Raw genomic sequence first — 12393 nt, 5'->3', positions numbered from 1 at the left:
TCCAATACATGGGGTATGGGAACTTTTATAAAAAATCAGTTAACTGTATCTATGTACATGGATTGCTCTCTGGGCTGTCTATTCTGTTCTATTGATCTGTGTGTCAGTTGTTATGCCAGTACCATGCAGTTTTAATTAATTATAGCTTTGTTGTTAAGTTTTGAAGTCAGATATTGTGATGCCTCAAGATTGATCTTTTTTCTCAGAATTCCTTTGATTGTTCTGGGTCTTTTGTGATTCCATATGAATTTTAGGCTTGTTCTTTCTAATCCTAGAAGAATGTCAATGGTATTTGTGGGGAGCAATCCGGACTGGACTAAGTTACTGGAATTAAGACTTATTCTATGCATCTGCTCTCCCACAATATGGCGCTGGGAGAGAAGAAAACAGCTTCTACACAGCTGCCTCCAGTTCAACCAATAAACAGCAGGACCTGCTCCTGATTGGAGGAGAGCAGCGTACTCGGCGTGTGGGCAGCCGAGTTGGGATTGGCAGAGGAGGACTATAAAGGAAGAGAGAGACGGCATGCACGAGGAACATCTAAGGGGAACATCTAGCTGAAGGAACACCTGTGCAGCCCCCGAGAAGAGCCGGCCGGCGGTGTGCCGCTCCCCTGCGGAAGTGGGGAATGTGGCCAGGGGGAACTGCCCTTCCACGGAGGTGGAAGGGATAGTAGCCAACCCGGGAAGAACCAGCAGCAAACCCGGGGAGGGCCGAGCAGACGAAAGAACAGCGCAGGGTCCTGTGTCGTTCCTCCACGAAGACGGGGAGCGACATAATGGTGCCGTGACTCGGATATGAAGCCTAGGCAGGGTTTAGTGTCGTTCCTCCATCAAGAGGGGGAGCGACAGTATTGAATCTGTTAATTGCTTTCCGTAGCTTTGATATTTTAATATTAATACTTCTAATCCATGAGCAAAGAATATCTTTCCTTTTTGTGTTTTTGATTTCTTTCATCAATGTTTTATTCAACATTTTGAACTGAATAATGTTTAATGAACATTTTCATTGTAGAGATCTTTTACTTCTTTGATTAAATTTATTTGTATGTATTCATTTTCAAATCAACAGCCTACACTCATAAAATGTGCAGCCCACAATCAAGTACAGTGAGTGCTTTGAAGATCATAGCAGAGGTGAAGACACAGGCAAAAATTCAAAACTCTTCCCTGCAGAAAGTATTTAGCCATGTACTACTTATGCCCCCTCATACACACCACCATGCTTGCCTTGGAGAGACATCCTTCTTGAGCGAATAAGAATAATACAACAAGCCTAGTGTTCTTTTTGTACCAAAGACATTTGTTGATAAACAGGTTCTCCCACCAGTCTTGCAAAACACATTAAATAGGGAACTATTCTTGATTACTGACAAAGAAGAGAGACATATTTACAATAAAATCTAACATCAAAAAATTAGTGCATGTTTTACTTTGGCTAATTCCTGTCATTTTCAAAAGCATTCCTATTGCTTTCTTTTTTATTATTATTCAACTGCATAACATTCGTGACCTTGCTGGATCTGAAAATTATAGAACTTGTTCATTCATTTATGTATTAGAAAAAGTGAAGCACTTTATAAATGTTTATAAGATCTGGAGGACACTGTCGAAGAAGAATGACTTCTATAGAATCCCCAGGGGCAGTCACGTGGTGCAGAGGTTAAATCACCACTTGGAATGCCTATATCCCAAATCTGTGTGCCTATTTAAAGTCCTGGCTACTCTGCTTCTGATAAATCTTCCTGTTACTGCACACCCTGGGAAGTGTGGTGGAGGTTCAAGCACTCAGGTCTCTGGCATCCACTTTAGAGTCCAAAATTGAGTTCTTGGCTCCTGTTTTAGGCATGGCCTAGCCCTATCTCTGTTTTTGTGTATCTTTCTGTCCCTCTGCCTTAAAAAATGAAAATAAATACATATAATAAAAATAATTTTTAAATAAATTTTGTTACCTCAAATTACAAAAGGCAATCAATGAATGCCAAAAATGAAATGTTACAAATCTGAAATGATCTAACATAGATATTTAAAACAATTATCATAAAGCATGCTCCTGGCCGGCGCCGCGGCTCACTAGGCTAATCCTCCGCCTTGTGGCGCCGGCACACCGGGTTCTAGTCCCAGTCGGGGCGCCGGATTCTGTCCCAGTTGCCCCTCTTCCAGGCCAGCTCTCTGCTGTGTCCAGGGAGTGCAGTGGAGGATGGCTCAAGTGCTTGGGCCCTGCACCCCATGGGAGACCAGGATAAGTACCTGGCTCCTGCCATCAGATCAGCGCGGCGGCCATTGGAGGGTGAACCAATGGCAAAGGAAGACCTTTCTCTCTGTCTCTCTCTCTCACTGTCCACTCTGCCTTGTCAAAAAAAATTTGAAAAAAAAAAAAAGCATGCTCCTACAAAGAATTTTGAGTACTTGTGAAATACATGAAAAATGGAAAGTATTAACAAGGAACTTAAAGCTATAAAAAATAAAATTAAGTGCACGTTTTAGTTTAAAAATAAAATAATTGTCATTTTTGAAATGGTAGATGATTTAATAACATAATGGATTTGTCAAGGGAAAGAATTAGTGCACTTTAACATAGATCCATAGAAATTATCAAAACTAAACAATAGAAACAATAGAATAGAAAAATCAAAATTATAGCAATGTGTAATTTGAGTCCCAGAAGAGAATGACTGTATGACAGGAAATTATATGAGTAAATAATATGTATATCTTGTCTAAATTTTGAAAAAGACCTAATACATGCTTTCAAGAAACTGGGAATACCCCCACCCAAAAATATGAGTTAAGAAGAATCCATGCCCAATTATCACAATCCATTTTTTTTGCAGACTATGAAGAAAATATCTGGAAGACTCGCTGTGGCATAGTTGGTGGTGGTGATGATGTGTGTGTGTTCCTGATGTAGAAAAGGAATCTGAGACTGTGCATAACAGAAAAATTCTTCATTAACAGAAGAGTAGAAAATATGCAAAGATTAATCCTAATAGAAATGCAACAAACTTTTAAAAATTGAATTTTTAATTACAAACCAATTGAAAAGGAAATATTCAAGGGTTAATGATTTCGCTGAAGATTTATACAAAATATTTAAAGAAGAAATAACATGAAATCTATGCATTCTGTTTGATAAAACTGAAGAGGAGGAAGAGTGTATTTATGATGATATAATAATACACTGATATTTAAATCAGATAAAGACATTACAAAGGAGGAAACTATAGCTCAACATCTCTGATGAGTGCAGACATGAACATTCATCAATTTATTTGCAAGTTAAATCCAGCAATAAGTAAACATATAATACACCACCAACTTGAAGCCAAAGCCTGCTTGAAAATTTATGAGACATGATTTTTTCAAGATCCAACAACTCATTTTAACATGAGTATGTCCCAGAAATAGAGCCAGTCAGGAAGGTCAATTGATAGTCTATAAAGAGGTTTAAATTTCCTGAGCCTGCTGGCAAGCCTGTCTTTCCTCACTCCTCCTGCTTGTTATTTTCAGTGGTTTCAACTGGGGACTGTGCTGCCCATAAAAGGGCTTTTGGTGATGTGTGCAGGAAGGTGTCTTTTTCTCCTTTTTCCACAATTTTTCTTGGTTTTCTCATGTTGGGTGTGCATTTATATGTGGGAGTAGTGTGCATTACACCCTATTATAATGAAAACCACCTGACCCTCATACAAGGATGGTCCCTTTGAAGAACCCTGCTCCAGGTTCTCTATTCGAGTGATGCTATTTGTCTTCTTGACTTCCCAGACTTCTATTTTCAGTTCAGGCCTCTCTCCTGAGACCTACTATTCAGCTATCTTTTGGCCATGTCTACTCCATCTTCGCAGAAGCATGTAGCCCTTCTCTCCACATAGTTTCAGGATTGGAACGTGCAAATCTTAGAGACACTACCCTGCTCAAATACGGCCACACCTGAGACAGAATTTAGCCACCCCTGGTGTCCACCATCTCCCTTCACTTTATTTATAATTTCCCTGGCATCGCTATTCATCATTGTCCCATCTTCTTTGTTGATATTGTTCTTTCACAGTATACATCACAACATTTGATTATGATTGCCCATTTTTTTTTCTTATTTATGGCCCTATTTCCCTACCACCACTATCCCCATCATGGTTGATTACAGGGACCATAACTCTTGTAATTATAGCCCCAGGCACAAAGCCTGACATATAGCATTTGATAAGTAGTTGTAAAATGAAGACCCTCTCATTCTCCCAGAGTGAGCAGACTGCTCTCTTGGTCTAGGAAGGACTTGAAATTCTCCTATTTCTTTGAGTGTGGTGGGTCTCAGACAAGCTTTAGCATGTCCTTATGGAAGGCTGGAGAGGATGCCAGACTCGGGTACAGCCTTCCCCCACCCCCTCACTTCTTAGTACTTTCTAATAGAAAGGGGTTTGGCCGCTAAACAATCCCAAAGTCACCAGCCTCTGAGACTGAGCTCCTTTTCTGAAATGCAAATCTTTCAGGCACATGACAGACATTACTCAATAATATTTGCTGAACATATTATAGTGAGTTCTCTGTTTCAGCTCCTTGGCCTGAAAAGGCATTTGGGGCCTGTTTGGGGGCTCCAAGGTGGAGGCTGCTTGCTTGTGTGGACAGGAAGGAGCCAGAAGGACTCACATTTCATCCAGGGCCTCTGGGCTGCTGCCCTGGGAGCATGCGCACTGTCCATAGGGGCCTCTGGGACGCCCCCCTCCTTGTTCACTATGGAAACCAATGCCAGGACAGACCTCTCCTCCCATCCCAGAGTCGGCCAAGGACAGCCTATTCCACAGCTGTGTAATCTGTTCCACATTACAGTTTGAAGAAACCCACCAGAAAAAAACTGTTTCAGAATGTTTTGAGTTTTATCTTTTCTATACACTCTCTGCTTTCACAGAAGTTCTATTTACAGATTCTTGATTTAATAAGTATGAAAGCAGGCTTTCCTGAGTTTCTTTTGGAAAATATATTGCAAGATTCACACTTCTGCTTCTAAGCTCCCAGCCCAGGAGGCCTTACTACCCATGTCAAATACGGTCCACCCTGGAGATACTCTGCCTAATTTAGCACCAGAACTCTCAGGGTATCATTCGACTTTCATAAGATATTGGCTTCTTTTCTTTCTCATAGTGGCATCAGTCCTTTTCCTTATTGTTCTGAAGGTCTGCATTTTGGTTTGTGGATACATACTTTATTTCATACCTATCAAGCACTTGACCCTCCTATGTCACATGTGCAAATATTCTTTCTCAACTTAAATACTATTCCAGGCTTTATTTTGTTCCACCACTTCATTTCCTATGGCCCTCTCCCATTAATATTCTTCTTGGTGGAAAATCGAGCCTTTTTTAGCAGACTTTAGAAGATATCATTTTAGCAGTTGTACAATTGTGTTAAAACATCAAGGTCTACCCAGTATGTGGCTTCAAATTTGAGCATCAGTTCTACGATTTTAAGCCCATCAAGGATAATTTCTCAGTATGGTTCTAATTTACAGTTCCCTGTAAATATTAAACATCTCTCCAGTCAGAAATGAGGTAGGGTATGAGCTGCAGTAGAGATGGTGTATACTCTCTGCCAACTTCACCAAAACAAGGTCCAAGTATGCAATCCAGCCCAGGCAGCAACTGAAGCCCAAGCAGTTTTCTAGGTAAAGCTCTAATGTTAACACTTCAGCAGGAGTCAACTTTTACAATTGTTGTGCCCCTAACTTGTGACACAATCCCATCCATGAATCCATCAAATCTAAGAAAGCAAAATATGATGATGTAATTTTAATAATGTTGCTATGTCAGAAACCATGGCTCAGGGTTAGCACTGTGGCATAGCAGGTAAAGCTGCCGCCTGCAGCACCGGCATCCCATATGGGCACTGGTTCAAATTCTGGCTGCTCCACTTCCTATCCAGCTCTCTGCTATGGCCTCAGGCAGTAGAGGATGGCCCAAGTACTTGGGCCTCTACACCCACGTGGGAGACCCCGAAGAAGCTCCTGGCTCCTGGCTTCGGATTGGCACAGCTCCAGCCATTGCAGCCAACTGGGGAGTGAATCACTGGATGGAAGACTATTCTCTCTCTCTCTCTGCCTCTCTGTGTAACTCTGATTTTCAAATAAATAAATAAATATGAAAAACCATGGCTCACAGCCAAAAATAAGATAAGATTTTTATTATTTTTATTTATTTGCAATTATGTGGAAGGCACAGAGAGACAGAGACACACAGACAGAGAAAGCTTTTCCAACTCCTGATTCACTCCCCAAATGCCAGCAATAGCTGGGTTTGGGGCAGGCTGAATTCAAGATCCTGGAACTCCATCTGGGTCTCCTGTCTGAGTAGCAGACACCAACTACTTGAGCCATTACTTGCTGCCTTTCAGGTTGTGCATTGATAGGAAGCTGGATGAGAAACTTAAGTGTAACTCAAACCCAGGCACTCCAATGTGGGATGTGGGTGTCCTAAGCACTCTCTTGTCTACCACGTGTAACACTTGCACCAAATGCCTGCCTTCTCCCTAAAAATCATTATTAAAAACACAATAGGCCGGCGCCGTGGCTCAATAGGCTAATCCTCCACCTTGCGGCGCTGGTACACCGGGTTCTAGTCCTGGTTGGGGCGCCGGATTCTGTCCCGGTTGCCCCTCTTCCAGGCCAGCTCTCTGCTATGGCCAGGGAGTGCAGTGGAGGATGGCCCAGGTGCTTGGGCCCTGCACCCCATGGGAGACCAGGAAAAGCACCTGGATCCTGGCTCCTGCCATCGGATCAGCGCGGTGCGCCGGCTGCAGCGGCGGCCATTGGAGGGTGAACCAACGGCAAAGGAAGACCTTTCTCTCTCTGTCTCTCTCTCTCACTGTCCACTCTGCCTGTCAAAAAAAAAAAACACAATAAATGAATGAAATAGTGCACTCAAAATATTAGAAAATATCCAAATGAAAGAATGAAGATTAAAATTGACAAAGTACAAGAAGTGACTACTGTATTTTAGAAGTACAAGAGTAATAAATCTGTTCAAGAAACAGTCCTTAAACAGTGATTAGAACTGATATACTCATTTTACATGAACTCAAAGAAAATGGAAGATATCCATAAGGCAGAGGAGAGGCAGAGGGAAGTGGGAATGACATTCATCAATTGATAAAGAAATCATGGTAAATACATACATGATGGAATATTACTCAGTCATAAAAAGAATGAAACTAGAAAAAAGGATGCAACTGGAGACCATCATGCTTAATGAAATAAGCCAGTCCCAAAAAGACAAATACTGTACATTTTCCCTGATTTGTGGCAAATAATATGCATAGTGCAAAAAAGTAATGTATATGAGTATAATTGACATTTTGAGATTTATTCTTTATAACCCTGTCTACTCCTGAGAAATACTGGATTTTCTACTTACTATTTGTTGAATTCTTTATTTAGCAGAGGTTTACCTTTGTGATTTTAAAGTAAATTAAAAATATGTCATTGTAAAAATTAAAAGAAAAATAAGAAGGGAAGGAAGAAGCAGGGTGGGAGCAAGAAAGGAAGGGTGGGGAGGGCAAGAAGTATTATTATGCCCTTAGAACTGTATATATTAAATACACAAAATGCATTTCCTTTATATAAATTAAAAGTTTTTTTTTTTAAAGAAACACGCTATTGACAAAAAAAGGTACTAAAAGCAAAAACATAAAATACGAAGGAGGATGGAGGAGGGAAGACAATTAAAGGGGATAAAAATGAAAATAAATACAACTAAAATAGATATGAGGAATCATCCTGGTGAAGTCAGACTGGAGTCCTCCTGGAGGAACTGGTGTGGGAATGGTTCTACCAAAGGTGGCACAAGAATGTAAACCCAATGAGTGAGACAGCACAGAAAACCTCTCAAAATCAACCCACTTCAGGAAACATAGATGAGGGAGGAGAAAGAGGATCTTGGTTGAACATGTCTAATCTAAAAATTGAAATCCAAATACCTCATGTGATGAGCCCACAGTCAAAGTAAAGGTACACTAAAAATATTGTACAAAATTTCCTTTGTGTCATGTGTATTAGGTGTCTATGCAACATAAATGAATTTTGGGTTTAGACTTGGGTTCTGTTCCAATGATACATTATTATGTATAATTATGTACATGCAAATATTCTAAAATTCAAAATATATCTGAAATCCATAATACTTTAAATTCTAAACATGTTTGATAAAGGATAATCGATCCGTGAAAGCAAATAAACTGAGAACTCTGAAAATGTCAAGGCAATATTTTAAACACATTTTTTGTAACAAGTGACAATAATCAGACTCAAAACAACTTATGTAAGAAGCTGTGGAATTAAGGCAACCCAGGAGGAGATGAAGAATCACATAAGCTCATATCCAGGTGCTGATCAGCCTCGGTTTCCCTGTTTCTGAAAGATCCAGCAGTAACTCTTTTTTTTAGTCATGTATCATCAATAAGAGTGTTGGCTTTGTCACTGCTCTGTAGATCTGTTTTCCTTTTTTATGACATTCTAAAAATATACATTTATTTAAAAGGCAGAGTGTGAGAGACAAAGAAGAGACAGAAACAGAGACAGGAATCTTCCATCCTTCCATCTGCTGCATCACTTCCCAAATGGCTGCAAAAGCTGGGGCTGTGCTAGGCTGAGGCCAGGAGTCATGAACTCTGTCCTGGTCTCCTACATGGGTGGCAGAGGTCCAAGTACCTGGGTTGCCATTCATTTCCTTCTCAGGAGCATTAGCAGGATGCTGGATTGGAAGCTGTGCATCTAGGACTGAAACCCACCACTCCGACATGGGATGCCAGCATTGCAAGTGGCAGCTTAACTCACTGCACCACAATGCTGCCCCTCTAGATCTGTTTTCTATACCTGTGAAACATGGTCAACCATATGTTGCATCTCATACTTTGAGAGAAACTACCAGATATTATCTATGGGACTTACGCTTAAAAAAAGTATTGAAAAGGATGTAGGTGAGGCTCCCATTGCAGACAACTCCATTGCTCTCACTTACGATCCTGTGAGATGGTAAAGATTCCACATGGACACTGAGTGGAAAGAGCAGCAGTAGGGGGAATAAAGGATCTGAGGAAACAGGGAAAAGGACATTATCAAACAAGTTGTGCTAATAATTACAGCAATCTTTATCCTATAGAAACCTGATGAAAAGTTAAAATGGAATCAAAGTGACCCAAGGGAAGATGAAAATCAAAATCCATAATCAAAAGACTAATGAATCAACATAAGTAGCTATTTATAGATGAATGAATGAAGGAAATGTGGTATATACACACAATGGAACACTATTCAGCCAGAGAAAAAGAATGCCATCAGTCAGTTGAGGTAACACCAATGAGCCTGGAGGACAATATGTTAATCGATATGCACCAGGCACAGACAGACAAATACTACATGTCCTCACTCACATGTAGAAAGCTAAATAAGTTGGTCTCATGGAAGGTGAGATTAGAAAACTGGTTATCAAAGACTGGGAAGAAGAAGAGAAAGGGAGACACAGAAAAGTCAATTACATGCTACATAAATACAATTAAATGCAACAAAAAAATTTCCAGTGTTCTGTATCACATTAGGTGATTATAATTAACAATACTTTAATTATATATTACAAAATAGCTATATGGAAGGATTTTGACTGTCCCGTAACACAAAGAAATGAAAATGTGGGAAGTGGTGGATATGCTAATTACCCTGATTTGATCAATACACATCATATATATTTATGGAAATAGCACCCTGTTCCCCCAAAATATGTGCAATTATTATGTCAATTAAAAATGTAAAAATACACAAAAAATGTCAAAGTTGTTTTAAACCCATTATCTCCAGCATCATTCACATTTTGCACGGACTGATAGGGAATTTACCAATTCTGCATTCCTCCTTATTTTATACTCTTCCTCCTCCTACTCTCGGAATTTTGTAGGGAGAGACTTCATCAACTCTTACTGGTATTTCCCAGGATTCCAGTCTCAGATCTTCCCAAAGTTCGCATATTTTCTTAGAGAATCCCAACTATTCACATTCTCTTGAGGAATCCCAGCTGCTCCTCTCACTTGGTCGCAGGAAACCGGGAGCTCTCTCTGGGACGCTCCTGTCACACTTAGTCCTGGACAAACCCAGGTGGACCCTTGTAAGAAACTCTACCTCACCACGTGGGAAACTGAAGTTACCATCTTCCCCTTTAAACTTGCCCCTTCCTCAGCGACCACCCAGCCCCTCCTGCCCTCCCCAAGGCCGCCTCGTCCACGCAGGAAACCCGGGGTCATTCCCATCAGGCCAGCAGCGGCTCCACCTCAGACCCTCGCCGTCGGGCGCACAGCCCCTCCCCTCCCGCCCAGTCCGAATCGCGCGGCCCGCGGACGCGCAGGCGCAGTGTCCCGTCGTCCCGCCGCCGCCCCGCCCTGCCCGCCGCTGCGGAAGGCGCCGCGCGCAGCTACGCGCACTTCCTCTCAGGGAGACCGCGGAGGGAACGCAGGCTCGAAGAGCTCCGGGACGCTGAGGCCCTGCTCCTGTCAGACGGCGCAGACATGTCGGAACAAAGTAAGGACCTGAGCGACCCCGACTTGACAGCCGAGACCCCCAGCCGCGAAGTGCACAGCAGCCCAGGGGTTCCGGCGGGGGGCCCTGCGCCCGTCTCCCCTGCAGCGACCCTCGCAGGGCCACAGAGCCCTCCTCCAGGCCCGACGGCGCTCTCACAGCCCGAGCCGCCGCCCCAGGCCCCGAGCGATGAGGATGACCCGAAGGCCCTGCTGCAGGCAGCTGAGGAGGGCCGCGCCCACCAGGCCCCGAGCGCGGCCCAGCTGGGCCCCGCGCCGCCCGCCCCGGCCCAGCTGGTGCAGAAGGCACATGAGCTCATGTGGTACGTGCTGGTCAAGGACCAGAAGAAGATGATCATCTGGTTTCCAGACATGGTGAAAGATGTCATTGGCAGCTACAAGAAATGGTGCAGAAGCATCCTCAGGCGCACCAGCCTCATCCTCGCCCGAGTCTTTGGGCTGCACCTGAGGCTGACCAGCCTGCACACGATGGAGTTTGCGCTGGTCAAGGCTCTCGACCCCGAGGAGCTGGACAGGGTGGCACTGAGCAACCGGATGCCCATGACAGGCCTTCTGCTCATGATCCTGAGCCTCATCTACGTGAAGGGCCGAGGCGCCAGAGAGAGCGCCGTCTGGAACGTGCTGCGCATCTTGGGGCTGCGGCCCTGGAAGAAGCATTCCACCTTCGGGGACGTGAGAAAGCTCATCACCGAGGAGTTCGTCCAGCAGAATTACCTGAAGTACCAGCGCGTACCCTATGTTGAACCTCCGGAGTATGAGTTCTTTTGGGGCTCCCGAGCCACGCAAGAGATTACCAAGATGCAGATCATGGAGTTCCTGGCCAGGGTTTTTAAGAAAGATCCCCAGGCCTGGCCTTCCAGATACAGAGAAGCTCTGGAGGAGGCCAGAGCTCTGCGGGAGGCCAGTCCCAGTGTCCACTGCCCCCGAAGCAGTGTGTCTGAGGACTAGTGAGGTCTGGAGGCAGATTGATGGTTTCCAACCCCCACCAGGGCTGTGGAAGGGTGGGGGGCAGGTCTTAGAGTATTCAGGATTTACAGTGCAGTATTTCACGTGTAACCTTTCAGTTATCAGTACAGTGCTTTTATACCTTTTAATGCAATGTTGTATTCATTTGGGTACTATCAAGTAGTGTCTAGCATTTATGCATGTTTGTTTATAAGTAAGCTCTGTTGGTGCTTCGCTTTTGTGCTACCTTTCTTGGATTTTTTGTACCAGAGATGTGCTAAACTTATGAAATACATTGAGAAGTTTTCCATCTTATTCTTTTATATGGGACGATTGATGTGTACTGTATGATTGATGCACCTGGTGAGTGTGGAGAACTCACCAGCAAAGCTGGCCTAACCAAGAGAAAAGCCTAAGGCCCCTCTTTATGACCTTGATGGGCATGAGCAACATCTGGAGTGAACTGTTTTGAACTGAGATGGTCTCAATGTGGGCACTTGGCACACTTTACTAAACACATATACAACCTACCATGAGTAAACTTTAAACATTAAAGATTCTTGTGATACAATCATTTTTGGAGAACTGTACTCTATCATTTTAATAAACGGTATCATAGGGAATGAGAAGGGATTCCCCATTGTACAAAATATGCAAATACTTCATGATTAATCCTAAATGTGTATTTATATTGTATTATAAATACAACTCATATTTGTTTCAAAAGGTTTGAGAAATACAGAATGTGTAATGTCCCCAAAACAAGTAAAATTTTCCACAATCATAACACAAGGAAATAGCAATTGATCATATTTAAGATAATTTCTTGCCTTCATTTTCTATACTTTATCAAAGTTAATAGCTGCCTTTAGTGGTCTCTTAAAGA

General features: G+C 42.7%; 1 protein-coding gene across 1 annotated transcript; it reads left to right on the top strand.

Annotated features, from left to right (window-relative positions):
* The first annotated feature begins 10399 nt into the window (after positions 1-10399).
* NDN (necdin, MAGE family member) lies at positions 10400-12081 on the top strand. Its single transcript, XM_002718285.5, has one exon. The coding sequence runs from the start codon at positions 10533-10535 to the stop codon at positions 11508-11510; it is 978 nt and encodes a 325-aa protein (XP_002718331.1). The 5' UTR covers positions 10400-10532; the 3' UTR covers positions 11511-12081.
* The last annotated feature ends 312 nt before the right edge of the window (positions 12082-12393 follow it).

This window comes from Oryctolagus cuniculus, chromosome 12, assembly GCF_964237555.1.
Source record: "Oryctolagus cuniculus chromosome 12, mOryCun1.1, whole genome shotgun sequence".
In the NCBI taxonomy this organism is placed as follows: domain Eukaryota; kingdom Metazoa; phylum Chordata; class Mammalia; order Lagomorpha; family Leporidae; genus Oryctolagus; species Oryctolagus cuniculus.
The sequence above is the reverse complement of the archived record's forward strand: the minus strand, read 5'-3'. Positions and strand labels throughout refer to the sequence as shown.

Bases quoted from the DNA above. Each gene is read 5' to 3' on its own strand.
- NDN (XM_002718285.5), top strand. From the start codon at position 10,533: ATGTCGGAACAAAGTAAGGACCTGAGCGACCCCGACTTGACAGCCGAG.